A 23,259-nucleotide genomic window follows, 5' to 3' on the forward strand; every position below is an offset into this window, starting at 1 on the left:
GTTTCGGTGTTGCTTAGCAATTTATCCTCACGTGCTAAACAAGCCCAGGGAAGACCTAGGTAATGATGATGTTTAGGAAGAGCTAGACGGTGGGTTTGGAAACCCAACCTGCAATTCGAATTCATCTCTCTCCGCTTGCTCTCAAGGCCTCTAAGCAGGCAGTGTTTCAACAAAGAAAGGAGAATGTTCCCACATGTTCCCAGAAAAGGAAACACTCTGCGTCATAGTAGGGTATAAGCAAGCTAACTTTTCGTGACTCGGTCACAGCCAGAGTGGCCTAGAACGTATTTTCAAAGAAGTTGTCCCTTCCCCTCTTTGGTACCGTTCAGTGTAACTGTAGCTGCCCTCCCCCCCCCCCTCGCCTCCTGCTCCCATCGGCAAGGTTATTCTGACCCTCAGCAGTTGAAAAATAAGCAATGTCTCTTCAGTGTTTGTCTCCACTGGTTCAGGTTTAAAAATTTTTTTTTAATGTTTATTTAATTTTTTGAGAGAGAGAGAGAGAGCGAGCCAGAACATGAGCAGGGGAGGGGCAGAGAGAGAGGGAGACCCAGAATCTGAAGCAGAGGATCCAGGCTCTGAGCCGTCAGCACAGACCTCGACGCGAGACTCGATCCCACGAAGCGCGAGATCATGACCCGAGCCGAAGTCAGACGCTTAACCGACTGAGCCACCCAGTCGGGTTGCAAATAAAACCAGGTTCAGGTTTTATTGTTGCCTCAGACTTGCTGTGTTGAAGGCAGTTCTTTCATTGGTGGCGCTTAGGTCTTTTGAATGAGAATGTGAAAAATAAGTTGTGTTTGCTATTTAACGAGTAAGTGTATGTGTACGTATGTCTCTAATTTGATATGCCAGATACTACCTGAGAGGTCGTACAAATGATTTCAAAATATCCTCTCCGTGCTTGTAACTGTATTGTATGGTTATACACACACACACACTCACACTCTGTCTCTCATGTATGTATGTACCCAATTCCATTTTTAAATAACCTAAAGAAAGTTAGATACCATTTACCATAATATTGAGAACCTTATCTTTAGACACCTTTAATTTGACAGAATCCTCTACGAGGTATTTGGAAGCGTAGTTATTCTAATTACCGTAAGACTGATTTCTCTGTAGCTCTAGAGCCAGCTTTATGTTTGGCTGCTAAACCTTTCTTTTTTTTAATATGCATCTTGCTTATCTGCAAGTGTGGGGTGCTAAGGCAGTCTGTCACCGACTTGCTGCGTGGCCTTGGCGTGTGCACTCCCAAGGAAGAACAGAGCTCGCTGGGCCGGCACACAGCAGTGTGCGTCGTGAACCCCGGAGCTGGGTGCCCAGCGTTCTGTGGGCTGCGATGGAGACCACCCAGCCGGGCTGGCGGAGTGCTTACCGACAGTAGGAAGTGGGGCCGCGGGATCCTGATGTGGTCTGATGTTCACTTAAACTTCAGTTAGGGCGGCGGCTCGTCCTTTCATGGATTTAAAAAAAAAAGCAAATTTGTACATTTAAGTACCGAGTGTTGCGGTAATTCCCTTTTTGTTTGGTTTTCTTTATTATAAATTAAGTTCCCTATGATAAATGACGTCCCTTTCACTCGATTGTGTGTGACCTGGGAACGTGGCCTGCACAAGGCTGTCCTAGGAGTAGGGGAGCGACATTCTCTATAATCCAGCCCGACGGGGGCAGACGTATACATGAGAGTCACATGGAATCAGATTCTGACCATCTTAGAAAGAACTTTCTCACAACCAGAGCTGCCGAACAGGGGGAGGCTCTCCCCAGAGGCGCCCTGGAGAGTGTCTTTCGGGAATGTTAGAGAAGCAGCTTGCACACGTGAACCAGGGTGTGCCCTTCACATCCAGGGCAGTCCCAGCTCGTGCTGTTGAACTGGTGTAATTACTGACAGTCCTAGTTTAGACCGTAACCCTACTTACAATACCTCGTTTGACCCGAGTTGTGATTCTGAGGACCGCACACTGTTGTCTGTTGGAAATACCTAACTTTGAAAGCAAAATCACCCATTCTCACTGATTAGAATAAAAGGCTTTGGGGGCCTGAGGGGGTCACAGGTAATCACAACAGTAATACATGCTGTTGTGACGGTCCATATCCTATGAAAACGTAGAAAACAGAAGGGGACGTTTTCTGCCATCCCTCTAAACCCGACCCTCAGAATCAGCTACAGCGGGTGGTCTGGTAACGTCCTGCCGGCCTTGCTTCGGTGCTGACACAGTGGGCACGTGCACACGTGTGTCAGGTGTTGCCGCACGAGGGCCGAGCCTCACTGTCCGTGCACAGGGGGAGGGCGCTTGTGGCCGCTGAGAGCGGGGTGTCTTTCCGTCCCCTCCAGGTGAGCATCACAGACTACGTGGTGTTCGACCAGTGCAGCTTATTCCAGACCATAATCCATGCCACGCACTCGGTGGCCACCGCAGCCCAGGTGCCCGTCGAAAAGGTGGCGGATAAACTGCGCATGGCCTTTTGGTCTCAGCAGCTTCAGTGCCAGCCAAGCCTTCTCGGGGTCAACAACAGTGGCGTCTGGATCTCCTCAGGCAAGAACGAATTCCATGTCGCTAAAGGAAATCTCATCGGTGGGTGAATTACTTGTCTTTTTACGTTGACTTGATTGGCAGCTTCGCTTTAAAGCCAGCACTGAAACAAAAGCTTTAAGATCTCAACTTCAGAAGATAATTTGGTGCCAGTGTGTGAAGTGTTTGTAACGGAGGCGTTCTTTATGCTTTGTATCAGTTTCCTTTTTTTTTAACCTGTCGTTCCTGCAACTTGGGTACCAGCATTTGGCTGGTGTGTGATCAGTTTCTACTGGGAATCTGTGATGATATAGAAACGGCAGATGGAGCTCATTTTTATGTTCATAATTTCACATTCAAATGAAAAAGCGCACCCAAACTACAGTGCTCAGTAAGACAGAATAGTCCATTTACTAGAGGAAAAGTTCTTTCACTGTGGGGAATGAAGGCTCTGATGAGATCTGTGAGTGTCGTTAAGAATCCACGTGTACCCACGAGGACTTTGTTTCTGTGAGTGAAGCCCAGCTTTGTGCATTTTTTCCAGCTCACCTCCCTCTGCACATCTCACCCGCCCGCCCACCTACCTGACCCTGGCAGGACTGGGCTCTGCTTGTCAGCATAGAAAGGAAAACAAGGGACTGGCCTCACAGCACTGGTGTGGACCTCCTAATCTAAGGGCACTCTAGAATTAGCTGTAAGAGGTTTGAAAACCAGTTGTCCCGAACCAGAGCTTTGGTGTGTGTGTGTTTTCTTCTTTCTTTAACACACTTCGTATTCCTTCTAGGCACTTACTGGAATAATGTTGTTCCCCGAGGGACAGCTTCTGCAACAAAATGGGCCTTTGTGCTGGCTTCCACTGCTCCCACAAAGGAAGGTTGGTTGAGAAATGTAGTGCATGGGTTGGCTGTTGCAAGGTGAAAGCCATGGTCTGACCATGGCCTTGCTGCAATGGCGTGTGGCTGGGTAGGCCTCAGAGATGGTACAGTGGCTTCACGGACAAGCATCCCTTGTCGGCTGAGCCAAGGCCCCCGAAGCTGGATAGGCCTGACCAGGAGAGAGGGTCTAGTGTGGGGACATCGAGTGAGTCCACAGGCAAAACGCCATTTCAAAGGAGAGAAACAACTGGTGTCCCACCAGAGCCACAGCTGGAGACTCCCAGCGACATGTCAGGGTCCAGAGCACTGCAGCCAGCGGGCACCAGGGTTCTCTGGGTGTCTTCCCGTTTCCCCTTGGGAAGTCTTCCGTCAACTCCCGGTAACCTCTTTCAGTCTGGTTTTCAGCCTCCGGCTACTTGTGCCGTGTTAGGGCAGGCCTCCCCTGCAGAGGCAGACCTCATGCAACTCCACTCAGGGCGCCCCTCCCTCCCAGAGCGCGGGGTTTGGAGGTGGGAGAGGCAGTGCAGCTGCCCAGGGAGCTGAGAGCCCGGGCAGTCAGGTAGCCCCGCTGGGAAGTGGCAGAAGGCTCCTTCTAGGATCGCCCCGGGGGCGGGACGGGCAGATGCCGAGAGGCCTGTGGTCCAGACAAGACAGCTGGGTAGTCAAGCCGTTAGTCCCACTAGGATTTGGCTAACTTGTCCGTACAGTAAAATGTTTTCTTGCCTGATCACTCTGACCACGGTTCTGAAATCTGTAAGCTCCGAAAAGCATGGGTTCTCTCCTGAGATTGGCACAAATTCATTTGGCAACAAAACCTGACCTGAACCCGACGTGAGGCTGCTTATTTCTGCCACCAATTAGGCCTGTGGCAGGAACAGTACTGCGTTTCGTGGCTGCCTGGCTCCCTGAGGCTGTTACTTAAATTTGTGGCATGCCCAACACCTTAGGTATTCAAAACCCAAAAATAGTTGAATTCTTAAACCTATCTGGCCACAGGTTTTAGACAATGTGTTCTCACGGAGGTTCTGACTTTCCCAGAGGTTGTCTGCATTTTAAACTGAACCTGTTAAGCCTGAAGGACTGTACAAATGGTAGGAGGAAGAGAGGGTGAATTTTTGAGGAGAGGCTGGGGAGGAGAGGAGGCCCTCCGGCTTCCCAAGCCTCCCTGCCCGCCCACCCCCTCCACCAAGACAAGACTAGGGGAGCTTTGGTCGCGTCCTTCTGAGGAATCGCTGCCGTCCCTCCCTCCAGAGCGCCAGGCACAGCCAAATCAAAGACTCTCTAGCCCTTACAGAACGTCCGAGGTCGGAGCCACGGAGCCCACTTTGTAGCCTTCATCAGATCTCATAAGCCCTGCTTTCTTTCCTCCCTTTAGAACATCTCAGGCTTGTCTCTTAACTGGCTGGCCACGGGGTGCGCCTCTGACCTCTGACGTAGAGCGCACAGAGCGAGCCTGCTGCGCAGCCGCGCTGGGAGCTGTCGGGTGTCGCCTGCCCAGAGGCCGGGGTGCCTTGTGCGTTTCTCCATGACGAACATGAACCTTTTCCGCAGGAAGCTCCTTGTGGCTGTGCCAGAGCAGCAAGGACCTGTGCAGCGTCAGCGCCCAGAACGCTCAGTCCCGCCCCTCCACGGTGCAGCTGCCTCCCGACGCCGAGATGAGGGCTTACGCCGCCTGCCAGGACGCCCTGTGGGCCCTGGACAGCCTCGGCCAGGTGTTCATCCGGACGCTGTCCAAGAGCTGCCCCACAGGCATGCACTGGACGAGGCTGGACCTTTCCCAGCTAGGTAGGCCCCCGTGGTCAACTTGTGGGAATTCTTTGGCTTCTAATGTTTACTTACTGGAGACAGAAAGCCGGGGAAGGGCAGACAGGTGGGGGAAGGAGAGAGAGAGTCCCAAGCAGGCTCCACGCTGTCAGCGCAGATCCTGACGCAGGGCTCGATGCCACAAACCCTGAGGTCACGACCTGAGCCAAAATCAAGAGTCGGACGCTTAACCGACTGAGCCACACGGGCACCTCTCAGTTTGTGTGAATTCTTATAGGACATTGTGTAAGTTGCTGGATTTTAGGACATTGATTAGCCCCTCGTGCAGATTAAATGGGCCTCGTCCTTTTACAGGGAGCCTCCTCACCCCTTCCAGCTTTGCGGTGCTTGCAGAGCCCAGAAGGAGCGCCTGCTCAGAGCGGGTTTTGCCACCAGAACTTGGCGCTCCCACTCAGCATGGCGCGTGGCTTTGTGTCCTTCAGGTCTTGCGTCAGCACCCGTGTGCCTGTCTCTTCTGCAGCTAGAATAGTGTCCCACGAGCGGGTGTCCTTTCTTTCTCGGGCAGACTGAGGGGATGACGTGCGTCTCCTGACTGTGGCTCTTCTCTTGAGCCTCCCCTCGAGGGCTGCGGGGCGCACGATGCCGTTTATAAATAAGTCATTTGTATTCCAAGAAGCAAGATGATAGAGTGAGCCCACAACATTAGGTTATTCTCTAGGCATCTTCTTGATCGACCAGCAGCTTACGTGTGGCTCGTCTGACAGTAGAGACTTGTCTGAAGGTGGAGGCTGCTCCCCCAGAAGGTCCACATGAGCCTTAGGGACACTCGCCCGCCATACGCTTTCCCCTCTTGGTCAACAGACAACCAGCGGTTTTTGTTTGGTAGGTGGTAAACTTGAATTGTACCGGCATTTAATATTTGAGAATTCAACCACATGTACTCATTACAAAAAAAAGGAGAGGGGTGCCTGGCCGACTCAGTTGGTAGAGCATCGGCTCTGTCTCCCAAGTCGTAAGTTCAAGCCCGCGTTGGGCTTAGAGTTTGCTTAAAGTATATTTATATTATATATATATGTAATATATATATATAATATATATAATATCTTACATTAAAAAATATACATTGAGATATGTTTGTATATTATATATATAATATGTATTTGATATGTATTTGTTGTTAAAGTCTATATATTATATATAATAAAATATATAATATTAGTTTGTGTATATATATATGTATACGTATGACACATATGCAAAGAGAAGGAGAAAGAAGAAAAAAGCAAGGGAGGCCTCATTGCCTGCCTGCCTCCCCAGCAGCCCCCCGCTGTGTCTCCGGCCGCCGGGGGCCTCTCACCCTCCCATGAAACAGGCTGGGCCTCCACTGGTCTCAGCCCGAGTGGCCCCTGCAAGGTGCTATATAGAGGGGTCATTATTCTTCTGTCCAACAAGACCCCCAAATACCATCCACGTCAACTAAAGAGGCAGGTTGGCTCTCAATTGAGGAAGCAAACTCTGTTCTAAAGCTAAGAATTTTCCAGGGTCATGCTCCCTTCAGCAGCATGTATACTAAAAATAGGAATGTTCCAGGGTCATTTTGATGACTTATGCTTTTGGCCTCATACCCTGTCGTTTGAACCTAATCCCAGCACCGGGGCCGTCACCTTCCAGCTTTTGGGAGTTTGCCAGCCACCATTACCGACGGTGACTGACCAGACCAGGCTGTGGCTGCTTATGGCCCTGAGTGCTGGTGACGGGTGGCCCTCCTGCCTGCCCTCAGAAGCCTTGTTGCTGTTCAGAGATCCTACTGGCCTGAGCCTTTCTCTGGCAGCCCCGGCCAGACCAGTCTGGGAGATGCTACCAGCTCCTTCTGGAGGAGGCCAGGGCGCGATTTGTGTCCTGCCACCACTGGATCCCGAAGACTGTGGGAGGCCTTGCTCTTCTGCACAGGCCAGGTGAGGGCAGAGCTGTCTCCCCACAGCAACCCCCCACCCCCACCCCGAGTCCCTCAGAGGATGCCGTCACGCCGGAGTGAGTGCGGGGCGGATGGCATCGTGCCAGGCTGTGCTGGCGGGACTGGCTCTGCCCGAGGCCGCCAGGCACCCACAGCTCCCGCCTCCCTTCCGGGGCAGTGCAGTCCTCCTGGCACCAGCTGCACGATCGCAGGTCTCTGAGGTGCCCGTGTGAGCTTCGCTGGGGCGGCGGCCATTCTTTCCAGAGAGGAGAAGCTCAGCTTTGCGGGGATTGAGGCTCAGTTTAAGAGAACTCGCCCTGAGCAGGCTCTGGGACCCCGGGCGAACCGATGGGTTCCCTTTGGACCTCAGTTCCTCCCCTCCCTAACGGGAACAGCCGTCCCCACCGCAGACAGGTGATGCGGGGAAGCATCCTGTGTCAACGTGAGCTTCTCGGGCAGGTGTCCTGCACAGGGTCCTCGTCGAGCCAACGTTAGCTGCGTCACGCCTTGGGCTGGTGGGGGGGAGTCCAGCCATGTGCCTGGTGCCTGGTGCCTTTCTTGGTCTGAGCTCTAGATTTTGTTTCTTCATCTGGGTTGCCAGCAGACACTGAAATGATGGACAGAGAATCCTTTTATCATTTTTTGAACGTAGGAGAATGCAGTCCTGAATCGGTAGACGGCGTGTTGGGGCAGGGGAGGTGGGCATGATGATGTGGGAGTGGTGCCGGCCTCCTGCTGTGCCAAGGTGAGGGGGTGGGGGGTAGGGGGCGGTGAAAGGCTGGCACAGACCACCAGGTGCTGTGTTACTGGGCTCTCTCCAGGTGTGGGCTGCGTAGCCTGTGGGACAAACAGGCGAGTCAAGCGGTTTATCATTTAAACAGGGGGATGCAGATTTCGAGTTCAGGTGTGTGCTCCCTGCCCTGAGCCTGACGTGCGAGTGTCCTTGGAAGGCTGTCATTGGGCAGCACGCATGGAATAGTAGGAAATAGAAAGTGTGGTGATCTGGGTACCAGTCCTGCCTTGAATTGCTCGCCTGGATTGTTCCTTTACAAGTTGGCCGTGGCGGGTGCTCACAGCAATGAAAGGAAGCACAGCCTCTGCAGGAGTATGACTGCGTGTGAGGACTTTGAGGATGAAACTCCTCTCTCCCAAATGTACCCTTTTTCCTGATTTCACTCCTCTGCTCCCATTAAATTCTTCTGGAAAAGGCAGACTCCTCTGTGGCTGTCTGCGGTGTCTCTTCCGTCTACCTCAGAGGGTCTCCTAGCCCCTGATCCTTGCTTCTCTCCCAGCACTGCCAGGGTCAGAGGCCCCTCCTCAACGCCTGTTCTCCTGCAGGAACCGCCTCACGACGCCAGGCGTGCCCACCCCCCCCCCCCCTCGCTTGCCAGATCCGTCTTCCCCAGACAGCTCCAGGGGTGGACCCTCAACATCAAACAGCTCCACACTGCCCCGGCGTCAGGGTGGCACTGGGGGCCATCGCAGCGTGGCCCAGCCTTCCTTGCACGGGCCTCGTGCAGTGGTCCCTCCAGCCACCAGTCGTTGTCCCTTGGTGCACGGGCCATGCTTGTCTTGCCACGGCCTAGAATGTCCTCCCTGCTCTTTCCTTCCTCTGCCTCTTCTTTGGGCCGAGACTGTCCCCCGCCCTGCCCCAAGCTTTCTTCGGTCAGTGCTCCCCTCAGGATGCTTTCCCACCGCGCACCCTGAACGCTCTGCGCCTGCTCTGGACGGCGGCCATTGTAGCCTGACCCTGTGGCGTTTGCACACAGAGGAGGACCGTGTGCTTGGCCACATCCACGCACAGCAGGAAATTAGGGCGTCAGGGAAAGTGGTTATTACTGGTAAGCCCCATTTCTAAGTAATTCTGGGATATGAGTTTGGATCCTGTCTTTGGCCTTGATACTGATCATCGCAAAACTGCCTAACAGCCAGGTACAAAGATGTCCTTCCTCACCGTTAATGAGTTCATCCACCTCCAAGCTGCCACCAGCTTGGTCAGGCTGCGATTTATCTGTGTCCCTCTCTTCAGTTTTGGCCTCTTCTTTATAAGTATTCTGACATTACGAACATGGAAAGTGAAAGCCCGTCTTCCCAGTGCTGACAGTGTGATCCAGCCCTCCTCACACCGGCAGCACCAGCTTTTTGTAAAGTCTGGAACGTAACCAGCCGTGACACTGGAAGCAGAAATTTCAGTTTCAAGGATGACTTTAGCAAAGTATCAAGTCACGAATGTGATTTCTACCTTTAATTTCTTTCTAAAGACATAACATCACTCTTCTGCCCCTATTCAAATTACCAGGTCAGTTGCTACTTTGAGATTGAATTAAGAGAATTCTTAGATGTCTGGCTACTGAACCCAGTTTTAGAGACTGAAAATGGAATTTTGCAATTTATTACAATCCTAGTTTGGGGAAGAAAATTTGCATCATTTAGCAGGTATTTAAGATGTTCACAACATTTCATTTCTCAGTACACATAAATATGCATTATGTCGGGCACTGGAATGTCAGCAAACTAATGCAACTTGTAATTTGATTCATCTGGGCATAGCATTTAATGAGGAAATATTTAGTGTCAGTTTTTGCCTTTAGGTTACAAATAGGATTATGGTAGGCAGTAGTTTATGCAGAAAAGCATTTTATAAATAGTAAAACACCAAATAAATGCCCCTTTTTGTTCTAAAATATACGTTTAAAAGTAATCCTAAAGGGAAAATGTCTCCTCTGTTGAAGAAAGTAATTAAAACTTATTTTAAATGCAAGAAAAAACAAAGCGGGGAAAGGCAAGAAAATGATAGCATGTCTGTGTTCATCAGGCTGCTAGCGTAATAACAGTCCCGAGGTATCAGCAACTTAACACCGTGAATGTTGCTTTCCTGCCACCACAAAGTTGGCTCTCAGTCTCTAGGACTGTGTCCTCTGCTGCAGTGAGGGCCTGTGGCCTCACCGTCATGGGCACTACAGCAGGGGACGGCTTCTGCCCACAGCCCGCTGTCCATGCTAACGATGAGGTCCTGCCCAACTGGAAGGGCCTGCAGGGGAACCATGGAGTGTTTGGGAGGGCCGTAGTCCCCACCACCTGTCCTGACCTTCTCTGCAGAGCAGTCTCCTAAACCTTCTGTATTCAGGCAGCCTGGGGGACCCTCTGTGAGGTAGAAAACTGCAGAAAAGCCTTCTGTTAAACGTTTTCTTCTTTGACCTGTGTCTTCAGGATAAGCCATTGTATTTACTGACATGTGTATTCTAGCAGCCTTTACTTTTTTCTGAAAGAATATTCCTAACGTGTGAACTGCGTGTTCTGTTGGCGGTGTTGATAGTCACTGCTAACTGAGCTGCTGGCCCGGTGCGGCTTTGTCACCGTGGAACCGTTGTCACCATCAGCTACTGCCTTGACTTCCTATTAGGGTAGGTTGAAGACTCCAGCATAAAATTAATTTTCATTTAGCATTTTAAAATTAGCCTTCGTTTCTCAGCTATTTCTGTAATTTACTGCTGAAGGTACTTTATTTTGATCGGTACGAATCTTTCACCATGTAATGTTGGAGCCCTAGGGAGTCTATCTGAACTCCCTGGTAAGACATTCCATAAAAGATTAAGGAAGGAAGAAATAAAGTTTATTTCAATATAAGAAAAACCATCTGTAGGATATGCACAAAGGAATACTGAGACTTTTTCGTGTAGTGGTCAGTTCATACTTTTAAGCTGGTGTCATAGCTGAAGCCACCTGACAAGATGTCCACACGCAGGATCGGTGCTGTATGTTTTAGTGCAGAAACATAGTCTGCCGTCTGATACCAGGGACAGCTATGAGCTGACCGACAGCAGCCCTGCCACCTTTTCCCCCTGCTTTAAAGTCAAGGTGGCCCATCAGATTTAAAAACTCAGCAAAAAACACTGTCAAGAAAATGAGAAGGCAAGCCACGGACTGGGAGAAAAGACTCCTAATGCGTATATCTGACAAAAAGACTCGTATCCAGAATAAACAAGGAAATCCTCTAACTCGGTCATCAAAAGACAAACCATTAAATTTGAAAAATGAGCAAAAGACTCGAACGGGTACCTCTCAAAAGAAGATATACCCCATAAGCACATTAAAAGAGTCTCAGCATCATTAGTTATCAGGGAAATGCAAATTAAAACCATGACAAACTACCTCTTCACACCCAGAATGGCCGACATGGAAAGGGTGGCAACACCAAGTGCTGGCGAGGGTGTGGGCAGCCGGCCTGCACTGCTGGTGGGCGTGCAGAATGGCAAATGGGGGGGGGCGCCTGGGTGGTTCATTCGGTTAAGCATCCACCTTCGGCTCAGGTCATGATCTCTCAGTCTGTGAGTTCGATCCCTGCGTCAGGCTCTGTGCTGGCAGCTCAGAGCCTGGAGCCTGCTCCGGATTCTGTGTCTCCCTCTCTCTCTGCCCGTCCCCCACTTGTACTCTGTCTCTCTCAAAAGTAAACATTAAAAATTAAAAAAAAATGGCAAATGAAAGCCTACCCCACAACCTTGCACTTCCACTCCTAGGTACCATTCAAGAAAAACAACACGTCCACAAAAAGTCTTCCATAGCAACTTTACTCCTAATAGCAAGAAGTGGGCGTGGCCCGAGTGTGCTCACTGGGTGGCCGGGTGGCTGGGTGGCCGAGTAAACCTTGTTGTCGACAGGCAGCCGAGCAACATTCAGCAACCTGAGAAGCGACACTGCGTGTGAATCCTGCCCACAGTTCACTGAGTCAAAGAGGCCAGGCCCCAGAGACCGCATACCTGTGGTTGTTTTTATGGACCTCTAGACCAGACTAGTAACCCGTGGGTGCCTCAGGGGAGGGGACCGACTCGAAGGGGCCCAAGGGAACTTTCTGGGGGATGAAAATGTGCTCTAACTCGACAAGACACGGTTACCTGGGTATGTTCATCCGTCAAAACCGACGGATCAGAACACGTCAGATCTGTGGGTTCACCAGAGTCCCCGCGGTCGGGTAGCTGGTGTGGAGGAGCTGAGCTGGCCTGGGTTCAGACCTTTGCCTCCTGGCTTAGCCACAGTCTCACCCTGGGACCTTGGGCAAATGTCTCTGTGTCTGAGTCCTGACGGCCTCCTGAGACTGAGCCGATAATCACTGCGTGCCACTGCTCCATTGCAGGCTTTGGATTGAGGCATCCCACACTTAGCCGCACCTTGTCCCAAGGCTGTAACCAGGCTGTGCTTTTGGCCACATAGACCATCAATCAAGTGTAATTTCTCTTGAGAGCCTCCTCCCATTTCCCTTCCTCTTAAAACTGGTTTAATCAATAAGGAGAAATGTAGAAAGAAAAATGAAGATTCTAGGGGGCTGAGTTCATTATTAATTCTCATTCGGGTCCAGATTTCCTGATAAAGAGGGGCGCCCTCTCCCCAGATGCAGAATTTGCCGGTGCTGTGCACGGATGTGATGAAGCTAGCGACGGGGCCCACGCAGGGACCAACCCTGCGCTTATCGGCCCCGGTGCCCGGTGCCGGCAGCATGCTGACTGCCCCACCCGGTGCCAGAGAGCCTGCCGAGTGGCGCCTGGCCGGTGGCAGGGCGGCCAGAGGCCTCGGAAATGCCCCTGAGCTGTGGCGTTCTCAGACCACAGGGTCAGCCGCAAGAGCAGCCTCACCTCTTTCTTTGAAGGATAAATCAAAGTCCATAGATTTAAGTGAAGGATTCGTCATTTTACAAAAGCAATTAGCGTGTGGCCTTTTCCTTCGTTTGCCTGCAGGACCTATAAAACTGACAAGCCTGGCGTGTGGAAATCAGCACATCTGGGCCTGTGATTCCAGGGGCGGAGTTTACTTCCGAGTAGGAACCCAGCCTCTCAATCCCAGTCTCATGCTTCCGGCCTGGATAATGATTGAGCCGCCTGTCCAGGTAAGCCAACCCTAACTGACACCAGGCTGCCCCTCGTAAAGGCGGGAGCTGCCGGATCGCTGTGCCGGGGAGGGGACCACCCCCGCCTGCGTGCACGCCCCAGCAAGCGGGGGCGGAGGCACATGTCCGGGGAGCAAGGCGCGCCCCCAGCCCGCGCTCACCCGTCTCTCCCAGGCGCGGAATTTAGAGCCGAATGCATCGTTAGAGATGATCTGAGCCAACACTTCAGGTTTTTTTCTTCTCAAAATAAAAATATTTTGACTTTTTACAAAACGAACGTTGTGTTTTAAAACAATAAAATCAGGGGCGTCTGGCTGGCTCAGTCCAGTGAGTATGCGACCCTTGATCTCGAGATCGTGAGTTCAAGCCCCAAGTTGGATGTAGAGATTACTAATAAATAAATAAGAATAAAATCAAGCAGTACCCAGAAGTACGGCAAAGAAAATAAAAGCCACTCAGATCTTGTCAGCACCTTGTGAGTACCTCTCCTGGCTTGTTGAGTTCTGTGTCCCGTCCCCACCCCCACGGCATTTCAGCTTACCGTATGTTCCCAGTGTTTTTCTTTTCTACTTGACTCTTCCACCATTGATAACAGAAGCAGGGGTCTGATTTTAGTGCACTGTTTAATTACCTTTAAAGATCTAATGGGCCTGGTTGCTATACTAGGTTTATTTCTGTTAAAATGTATACTTAGGGGTCTGTGATTTCGTGACTTAGCTGCTCCAACTCCTGCTAGGCCCTATTTTGTGAATTTGTTGGAAAAAACATGATGTTGCCATTTGCAGAGGCAGCAACGGGACAGTGGTTAGTCCTTAAACAGAAGAATGCTTAAATGGGGACAGGCAGGAAATCAGGTGTTTGGGTAAAGGCCCGCGTTCATGACTATCTATGTTTTATGCATCATCAACCCCCAGGGACAGAGTGACAGAAGTCGAGGGGCAAGTTGCAGGGCCATCTCTGAGGACCTCCAGTCCTCCCAGGAGACATGGGGTGTGTGCTGGGAGGCCCTATGGTTGGACCAGAGGTCGTGTGGGAGTTCGAGGTCCTGGCCACAGAGGCCCCGCGTCCCCACTGGTAGATGTTCCTCCCTCATGGAGTTAAGGGGAGGGTGGGTAGAATAACGTCCAATGGCACCTTGTGAATCAGAAAGCGCTGTGCAGACGTGAGGTGACATATGATGAACGAGGATGCGGGCTCACTTCTCTGCACGCAGTGGCGCAGCGGGAGCAGGTCACCCGGCAGAGGGGAGTTTGTCATCACTGGCCTTGCTGAGCGCTGCCTGTGCACAGTGATGAGCAGAGACAAGCCAGCGTGCGGCTCGCTTCGTTGGCGTTCTGAAATTCCCTTTACGCAAGGCACCCTCTTATTGCCTGAGCCCTTTGGTACGTCGCTGTTAGCACATTCCTTTTTTTTTTCTAAGAGCTTTATATCATTTCTTTTAAGAGTTACAGTTCACCCTTTCATAGTGTAAAATTCAGGCGGTTTTAGTATATTCAGGAAGTTGAGCAACACTTACTACTACCCTGTTCCAGAACTTTCTCATCACCCCAAAAAGAAAGCACGTACCTATGAGTAGTAATGGTAGGGTGGGTAGGTAGCCCATATCCTCTTCTGGAACCCCCACCCCCTCAGCCACTCATCTCCCTTCTATTTTTATGCCTTTGCCTATTCTGGATCTGTCCGTTCATATAACGGAATCGTACAATAAGTGGCCTTCTCTGCCATCTTTCACTTAGCGTCGTGTTTTCAAGTACTGTAGCACATTGTAGCATGTATCAGTGCTTCGTTCCCTTTTGTGACTAATATTTCGTCATGTGGATAGATGTGTTGTTTATCTGTTCATCGGTTGGTGGACGCTCAGGGTGTTCCCACGTGTGGGCTGCCGTGAATAATACTTCATGTACGAGTGTTTGTGTGGACTTAACATTTTCCATTCAATAGAACGTGTAGATACCTTTAAAGGGAATTGCAGGGTCAGATGGTGAATGCACATTTAAATGTTTAAGGAACTGGGGCGCCTGGCTGGCTCAGTCGGTAGAGCATGTGTCTCTGGATCTCGGGATTGTGGGTCCGAGCCCCACATTGGGCGTAGAGATTACTTAAAAATAAAATTGAGGGGCGCCTGGGTGGCGCAGTCGGTTAAGCGTCCGACTTCAGCCAGGTCACGATCTCGCGGTCCGTGAGTTCGAGCCCCGCGTCGGGCTCTGGGCTGATGGCTCGGAGCCTGGAGCCTGTTTCCGATTCTGTGTCTCCCTCTCTCTCTGCCCCTCCCCCGTTCATGCTCTGTCTCTCTCTGTCCCAAAAATAAATAAACGGTGAAAAAAAAAAAATTAAAAAAAAAAATAAAATTAAAAAAATAAATAAATAAAATTGAATAAACGGACGAGCTGATTTCCACAGTGACTGCGTCATTTTGCCTTCCACCAGTAATGTATTAGAGTTCTCGTTTCTCCACATTCTTTCCAAAAAGTTGTTCTTGCCCGATGTTTTTATTCTAGCTATCCTAGTAGGCGTAAAAATGGCATCTCGTGGTTTTGACTTGCATTTCCCTAAATGACTAATGATGTTGAAGATCTTTTCGTGCACTTACTGGTCCTTTGTATATCTTCTTTGGAGAACTGTGTATTCAGATTCTTTGCTCATTTGTCAACTGAGCTATTTATCTTTAAATTCTTGAGTTATAAGAGTTCTGTAGGTATTCTGGGTTCTAGACCCTTATCAGATACATGATTTACATATGCTTTCGGTGAGTTATGTGCTAACTGTTGCCTGATCCAAGGTCTTGAAGATTTGCATCTGTATTTTCTTTTAGACATCTTACAGTTCTAGCCCTTACATTTAGATGTTTGACTTATTTTCAGTTAATTTTCATATAGGGTACAAGGTAGGTGTCCAAATTCATTCCTATACACATGAATATCCAATTATACCAGCACCATTTGTTCTTTTTGATTCAGTTATCATGAAGGGCTGTCAAAATCAATTCATCATAAATGGAAGGACTTTTTTACTTTAGTTCTATTTTAGTGATCTGTATGTCCGTCATCAGGCCAGTACCACATTGTCCTGATTACTTAGCTTTGTTGTAAATTTTGAAATCAGGAAGTGATTTTTCTTTTTCAAGATTGTTTTGGGGGTACCTGGGTGGCTCAGCAGTTAAGCATCCAACTCTTGATTTCAGCTCAGGTCATGATTTCACAGTTCGTGGGTTTGAGCCCCGCCTTGGGCTCTACACTGGCAGTGTGGAGCCTGCTTGGGTCTCTCTCTCTCTCCTTCTCTCTCCGCCCTCTCCCACTTTCTCTGTTTATCTCTCTCAAAATAAATAAATAATATAAACTTTTTTAAAAATACTGTTTTTTTTCTACTCTGGTCCTTTGCACATCCATATGAATTTTAGGATCAGTTTGTCAATTTCTGCAAAAAAAATGCTAACATTTTTATAGGAATTGTGTTGAATCTGTAGATCACTTGGGGAAGCATTGCCATCTTCATAGTATTAAATCTTCCAATCCATGAACATGGGCTGTCTTTTCATTTATTTATATCTTCTTTAATTTCTTTCAGCAGTTTTGTGGTTTTCAGAGTATGTGTTTTTAACTACTTTTGTTAAATGTATTTCTAAGTCATTTATTCTTTTTGATACTACTATAAATGGAATTTTTTTAATGCTTATTTATTTTTGAGAGAGAGAGAGAGTGTGTGTGTGCAGGAGTGCACAAGCTGGGGAGGGGCAGAGAGAGAGACACACACACAGAATCCAAAGCAGGCTCCAGGCTCTGAGCTGTCAGCACAGATCCTGATGTGGGGCTCAAACTCACAAATTACAAGATTGTGACCTGAGCCGAAGTCAGATGCTTAACTGACTAAGCCACCCAGGCACCCCGGAATTGTTTTCTTAATTCCATTTTCAGTTTGTTCATTGCTAGTATAAGTTTCTGTATATTGATTTTGTATCTGGAAACCTTGCTAAACTTATTTTAGTTCTAATAACTTTTTTGTGGATTCCTTAGGATTTCTTATGTACAAAATCATGTCATCTACAAAGAGAGATAATTTTACTTCTTTTCCTATCTGGGTGCCTTTTCTTCCTTCCTTCCTTCCTTCCTTCCTTCCTTCCTTCCTTCCTTCCTTCCTTCCTTAAATGCTTATTTATTTTTGAGAGAGAGACAGAGCACAAGCAGGGCAGGGGCAGAGAGAGAGAGGGAGACACAGAATCCAAAGCAGGCTCCAGGCTATGAGTTGTCAGCACAGAGCCTGACATGGGGCTTGAATCCACACAGTGAGATCATGACGTGAGCCAAAGTTGGACGTTTAACCAACTGAGCTACCCAGGCGCCCCATATTTCTTTTCTTGCTTAATTACCCTGACTAGAACCTTCTGTACGATGTTGAGTAAAAGTGGCAGGAGTAGACACGCTCGTTGTGTTCCTGATCATAGGGGGAAAGCATCTAGTCTTTCACTGTTAACTAATGATATTAACTGCACATTTTTTACAGATGCCCTTTTCAGACTGAATAAGTTCCCTTTATTCCTAGTTTGTTGAATGTTTTTTTTTTCCACGAAAGAATGTTGGTTATTGTCAAGTGCCTTTTCTGTATCTATTGAGATGATCATGTGTGTTTTCTCCTTTATTAATATGATACGTTATATCGACTGACTTTTGTATGTTGAACCTTTTGTTTCTGGGATAAATCCCAGTTGGTCATGATATGTAATCTCTTGTATATGTTGCTGTATTTGGTCTGCTAGTATTTTGTCAGGGATTTTTGTGTCCTTATTCATGAGAGAGATTGGTCTTTGGTTTTCTTTTCTTGTCATGTGTTTGTCTGGTTTCGCTATCAGGGTAATGCTGGCCTCTTAGGATGAGTCGAGAAGTGTTTCTTCCTCTTCTATATTTTGGAAGAGTTCCTGAAGGGTTAGTGCTGATTATTCTTAAAGCATTCTTACAGCTCCTCATTGTAAGCTTGGGCTTTTCTTTGTGAGATGTGTTTTGATTACTAATTCAGTCTCTTTACTTGTTTTAAGTCTATTCAGGATTTTCTGTTTCTTCTTGATTCAGTTTGAGTAGTTTCTGCCTTTCTAGAAATTTGTTCATTTCATCTACATTACCTACTTTATTGGTGCCCAGTTGTTGATAGCAGTCCCGTATCATCATTTCTATTTCTCTAAGGTTGGTAGTTCTGTCTCCTCTTTCATTTCTGATTTTAGGAGTTTGAGTCTTCCCTCTTTTTTTGTTAGTATAGCTCAAAGTTTGTCAACTTTGTTGATCTTTTCAAAAAACATCTTTTGGGGGCGTCTGGGTGGCTCAGCTGTTAAGTGTCTGACTTCCTTCGGCTCAGGTCATGATCTCACGGTTCATGAGTTTCAGTCCTACTTCAGGTGTGCCGCGCTTCTCTCCCTCTCTTTCTGCCCCTCACTCGATTGCACCCTCTCTCTTTCCCTCTTTCTCAAAAAAAAAAAAAAAAATCTTTCAGTTTTGTTGATTTTTCTCTATTGTTTTTCTGTTCTTTACTTCATCTGTTTTCACTCTAATCTTTGTTCTTCTACAGCTTGTTGTGCACAGTGTTTTGCTTGCTAGTGATATTCTTTTGAGATTTCCAAGCGTTATTTGTCACATTTATTGTGTGCCTGGAGAAGGCATAGGTTTGCAGAGTCCCAGCATGGAGCCACGCCAGGGTCAGCAAAGGGCTGCTGAGAGGCAGAGCGAGGTCTGTGGGACGTGTGGTGGTGGAGGACGGTGTCGAGCCGGTCGGAGCACACTTGTGCCTTGCCTCAGACTTCTCCCATCAAGCCATAGGCCGGGATGTTAGAGAGCAGGGCCAGGCAGTGAGCTGCTGACAGTGGTAGGCTCCAGCCAGCCTTGCCCCCAGCTGGGCACCTGTCTGCAGCCGTGGGCCACTCGGGTACCTGGCTGAGTTACATCAAAGACTGTGGGAACCTGCAAATTGTCCTTTCTTTCTCCGTCTAGATTCTAGAATAGCCTCTGGGAAGCAGAGCTCAAATTGGGGAGAGAAAGCTGTACTTGGAGTGCTCTATTGATGAAAGTGATCAACAGCTTTACCCAGGAAAATGGCCAAATGGAGCAAATTCACATGAAAGGGCCTCAAAGCTGTGCTCTGAATAAAGTAGTGATTGCTAAATGGGCTGCGAAACACTAACTATTCCAAGTCGTTCCGCTGAACGGAGCCACATTTTCTGACTCAGTTAGCTTTAAGTGCTGGAGAAAAGATTCGCTTTCTGTGGAATTGGAAGATACAAAATGCTTTTCAGATTGGTTCCTGTGGGAAAAAAAATCAGACTTTACATCTGCGCAGGCTTTTATTCAACACCCTTTCCAGCCCTGACTTGCCGGAGTCCTGTCTTTAGTGCAGGACGTACAAGTCAGAAGCAGTCCCCGCCCCTTGGCAGAGGACGCATGTACTCGGGACAGTTGAGTGACTGTGTGGCCCCCAACCCTAGCGAGTGACCAAGTCTCCACGGGGACCCAGGCCCGCCGTGCTGTTACAGCCTGCAGGGACTGCTTCCCCCGGGCAGCTGGGACCGACCGACCGCTCAGCTACAGAGATCGAGGTGACCACGAGCCCCGTTGCTGGGTGCTCACCTCGGGCCACCCGTCCTCACAACATCCCCGTGATCGTTCGTGTGCCCGTGTGGGAAACCCCAGCTCAGGGAGGACCAGAAAGTTGCCGGAGGCCTCACGGCTCTCCTGTGGCAGAGCTGGAATCCAGATGTGTGTCACCCCAACTCGGTGTGGGGACCGAGCCTGGGCCCAGAGCCGCGATCGTGGTGGTGTGCCTGAGGCTCTGTGACCTCACAGGCAGTGTTTCCAGACGAAGGCCCCCGCGTCCTGCAGCTGTAGAGGTCCCGAGGAGATGAGTGTGGCAGTAGGGAGGTAAGGCTTCACTAACAGGGTTTGGAAAGTCAGGACAATGGGGCACCTGGGGGGCTCAGTTGGTTAAGCCTCTGACTTGGGCTCAGGTCACGATCTCACAGTTCGTGGGTTCGAGCCCCACGTCAGGCTCTGTGCTGACAGCTCAGAGCCTGAAGCCTGCTTCGGATTCCGTGTCTCCCTCCCTCTCGGCCCCTCCCCCACTCATGCACTCACTCTCTCTCTCAAAAATAAACAGTAAAAATTAAAAACAAAAAAAGGACAATTTGGTTGAATCCCAGTATTGGAGTATAAATGGAGTTTACGTATTTCGATCATAGTCAGCCTCTTCCTACTGTATTTTTTTTTCTTCAGTTCGTTCCTCCACTTGACCTTCTTGGTCTGCATGTAGGATGTGTTTGCAGTGGAAACGGGGGGCGGGGAGGGGGACAGGTAGTAGCTGCTAAAGGACATGATGAAGTGAAGCAACGGAACTCCTCTGAGATCAGCAGCACTTATGCCGTTTGCTTCCCGCTTTCGTCTCTGGTAAAAGCCTCCCTGCTGTAGTAGTTTTGGGGTGAAGTTTAACAAAGTGCTCAAAACAAATGACTCGGTGTTCAGACTTACTAACATATGGAAGGATTTGGAGAAAATATTTATAGTTGTTTTTAGGATTTTTTTTTTTTTTTAGCATTTTTGCTTTAGTTGGAGAACGTTCTGTCCAAGGTAGAGGGAGCACTAAAGCAAGCTCAGTGGGTGAGGTGACATTTCGCGGTACTGTGGGCACCGACGGCCCTGATAAAGGAAGGGCAGCATCTTGCTGTCCCCGCCCTAGTTTGGCCCCACCTCTTCTTTCAGGCCAGTCTTCTTTCCTGCATCACTCGCTCCCCTCCACCCCCAGGTCGCCTCTGCCTCCTGAGCAGACTCCGCCCTTCCCTGACCATGGGGCCCCCAGCCTCACGAGGAGGCTTAGGCCCGCCCAGCCCACCCTTCCTGTGCGGACTGCTCATCGGTTTGCAGGGGTCATTTACTCCGCCAGGAAAAGAGAGAGACTTGGGAAACCAAGACTGATAGGTCTGGCCAATGGCCAGAGTAACTTTTAAAACTTTTATTTTAAATTCAGCTGCTTCAGGTCTTTTTGTCTGTATGAACGACAAAAACATAAAATAAGTATACAAGCATGATACCAGATAATAGTCCTAAGAATTCTCTGCCCACAAGCTGCCAGTGGGGATGTGTAACTGCACGTAACCTTAAGCGCCGAGAACTTACGCATCGACAAGTTCACACCTGACAATAGGAAGACTTTCATTCGAGAAGGGTTAGCATTAGGGGCGCCTGGGTGGCTCAGTCGGTTGAGCGTCTGGCTCTTGATTTCGCCTCATGCCGTGATCTCATGGTTCGTGGGTTTAAGCCCCACATCGGGCTCTGTGCTGACGGTGCAGACCCCGCTTTGGGTCCTCTGTCCCGCTTGCTCTATGCTCCTCCCCAGCTCGTGCACGCACACGCGTGCGCTCTCTCTCTCTCAAAATAAATAAACAGACTTAAAAAAAAAGAAGAAGAAATGTCAGTTCAGGACAGCAGAGCGGAGAGCAGTTAGAGGAGTTTTCGTCGTCCTGACCCCTGACTGAAGGCACGGCTAAGTAGCCCCGATGACACTCTCACCCCTTTCACCATCTGGTGACACCCGCCGACCTGGCACAGGTCGCTCAGCCGGGGACGGATGGTGGGAGAAGGGGGGCATCCACGCCCCAAAGCCAAGCTCTGTGGGTACAGCTGAGCACCTGCTCCTAAGAGTTTTGGGGTGTTCTGATCGATGACCGATGTCTCCTGAAATAAAATTGTTAGGAGGCCTTGGGGATAATGACACCAGGTCCCTGTCATCTCATTTGGGAGGTGGGGGATTTGGCCCCGTCTGGTGCTAACACAAGACCATTCAGCAAGTTAGCCCCACCCCCAGCTGGGGCCTCCGCAGCACGGCCTGTCCCCCCACCGCCCCCATGGCAGCGAGAGCGGTCATGCTCTGGGCTCTGGGACAAGGGCACAGAGCTCCACACGCCAGGCCAGCACGCGGAGCCCCTGTGTTCGATAAGGAGAAGAAAAGACATTGCCAGTTACGTGCTTCGTGTCCAGGAGGTCTCTGCTCTGTGAGATTTGCTGTGACGGAGCGGAGCTGAACTGCGATGTGTTTATTCAGGGAAATCCGCCACAAGTCTTCTACGTCACTTCACAGAAGAGCTTTTATTCCCACCGAGAAATGCTCATATCCTAGCACGTTGCTGAGTAAAATGTCAGTTACAGACACGTTCAGTGGTTCTGTTGAAGTTGAAACAATGATGATGCGTACACTGAAAACTCTGCAAAGACACAGCGGGAGGAAATGGTGATGTCTGGGTGTAGCGCACTATCATGACTGAGTTTTTCCTTCCCTTTGCTGAAAATCTGGCGATGAACGTGTCCTACTTCTGGAGCGAGTACTTCACAACTCTGAATAGTCTGAATAAGGCTCAGTCTTGGGAAACAATCAAACATGTTCCCAAAGCTACCCGTTGTTAACACCGTCTCTAGCGGTCAGCGTGAACTTGACTGTGTTCTGTTCACAGGGCGAAGCTGTGAACGGTGGGTGAAGCGGGTGCGGCACCGGCCTTGTGGTAAAGAGCCCACTTAGCAAATTATGCCAGTGACGGTTATTATAAACAATCAAGGATGTATTTTTTTTTTTTAATGTTTATTTATTTCTGAGACAGAGACAGAGCATGAGTGGGGAGGGGCAGAGAGAGAGGGGGACACAGAATCCGAAGCGGGCTCCAGGCTCTGAGCTGTCAGCACAGAACCCGACGTGGGGCTCGAACTCATGGACCGCGAGATCATGACCTGAGCCGAAGCCGGACGCTCAACCGACTGAGCCACCCCGGCGCCCCAAGGATGTACTTTGAAAGGCCGTTTAAAATCATGTTCCGGCAGAAACCGCTAAGGAGAATCATTCCAGGTGGAGCCGTGGCCCTAGCGGCTTTGGAGCTGGTCTTCGCCGCTTCCTGGAGGTGGTGTCCAGCTTCCTGTGCTGTGCCCCCTGTGTGGCCCCAAGGGTGCCCTGCCCCTCCCAGCAGCAGCACCCAGGGCCCCTCACACACACCCACGGACTGAGGTCTGTGTCTGCTGTGCTCACAAGGCTCAGAAAAGCCGTGCGGTACCGATTTGGTAAGAAACAAAAACACAAAATGATGAAATCCCACTAAATACCTAGAAAAAACTACAACAGGGATTGCTGTTTTTGATCCAGGGATTATGAGTGATGATAATAGTTTTCTCTGTTGTCTGTATTTTCCTCTGACGGGCAGGAAATCTGTTTTGTAGTCGGAGAGAATAGGGGTATTTTACAGAGGACCCAGACTTTGTGAGTCAGGCG

General features: G+C 49.5%; 1 protein-coding gene and 1 non-coding gene across 9 annotated transcripts in view; both read left to right on the forward strand.

The window, feature by feature from the left end:
* TECPR2 (tectonin beta-propeller repeat containing 2) overlaps positions 1-23,259 on the forward strand; it is a 108,074-nt gene that overhangs the window by 59,067 nt on the left and 25,748 nt on the right. For 7 of the 8 annotated variants that reach the window (XM_030320021.1, XM_030320023.1, XM_030320022.1 and 4 more), the window contains 4 exons: positions 2,336-2,576; positions 3,298-3,387; positions 4,940-5,173; positions 12,836-12,984. In XM_030320021.1, the coding sequence (XP_030175881.1) occupies positions 2,336-2,576; positions 3,298-3,387; positions 4,940-5,173; positions 12,836-12,984 (714 nt within the window). The other variant, XM_030320028.1, reaches the window with a different exon arrangement.
* On the forward strand, positions 15,001-15,073 carry TRNAQ-CUG. The gene has a single exon. It is a non-coding gene; the product is annotated as a tRNA-Gln (tRNA).

This window comes from Lynx canadensis, chromosome B3 (assembly GCF_007474595.2).
Source record: "Lynx canadensis isolate LIC74 chromosome B3, mLynCan4.pri.v2, whole genome shotgun sequence".
In the NCBI taxonomy this organism is placed as follows: Eukaryota; Metazoa; Chordata; class Mammalia; order Carnivora; family Felidae; genus Lynx; species Lynx canadensis.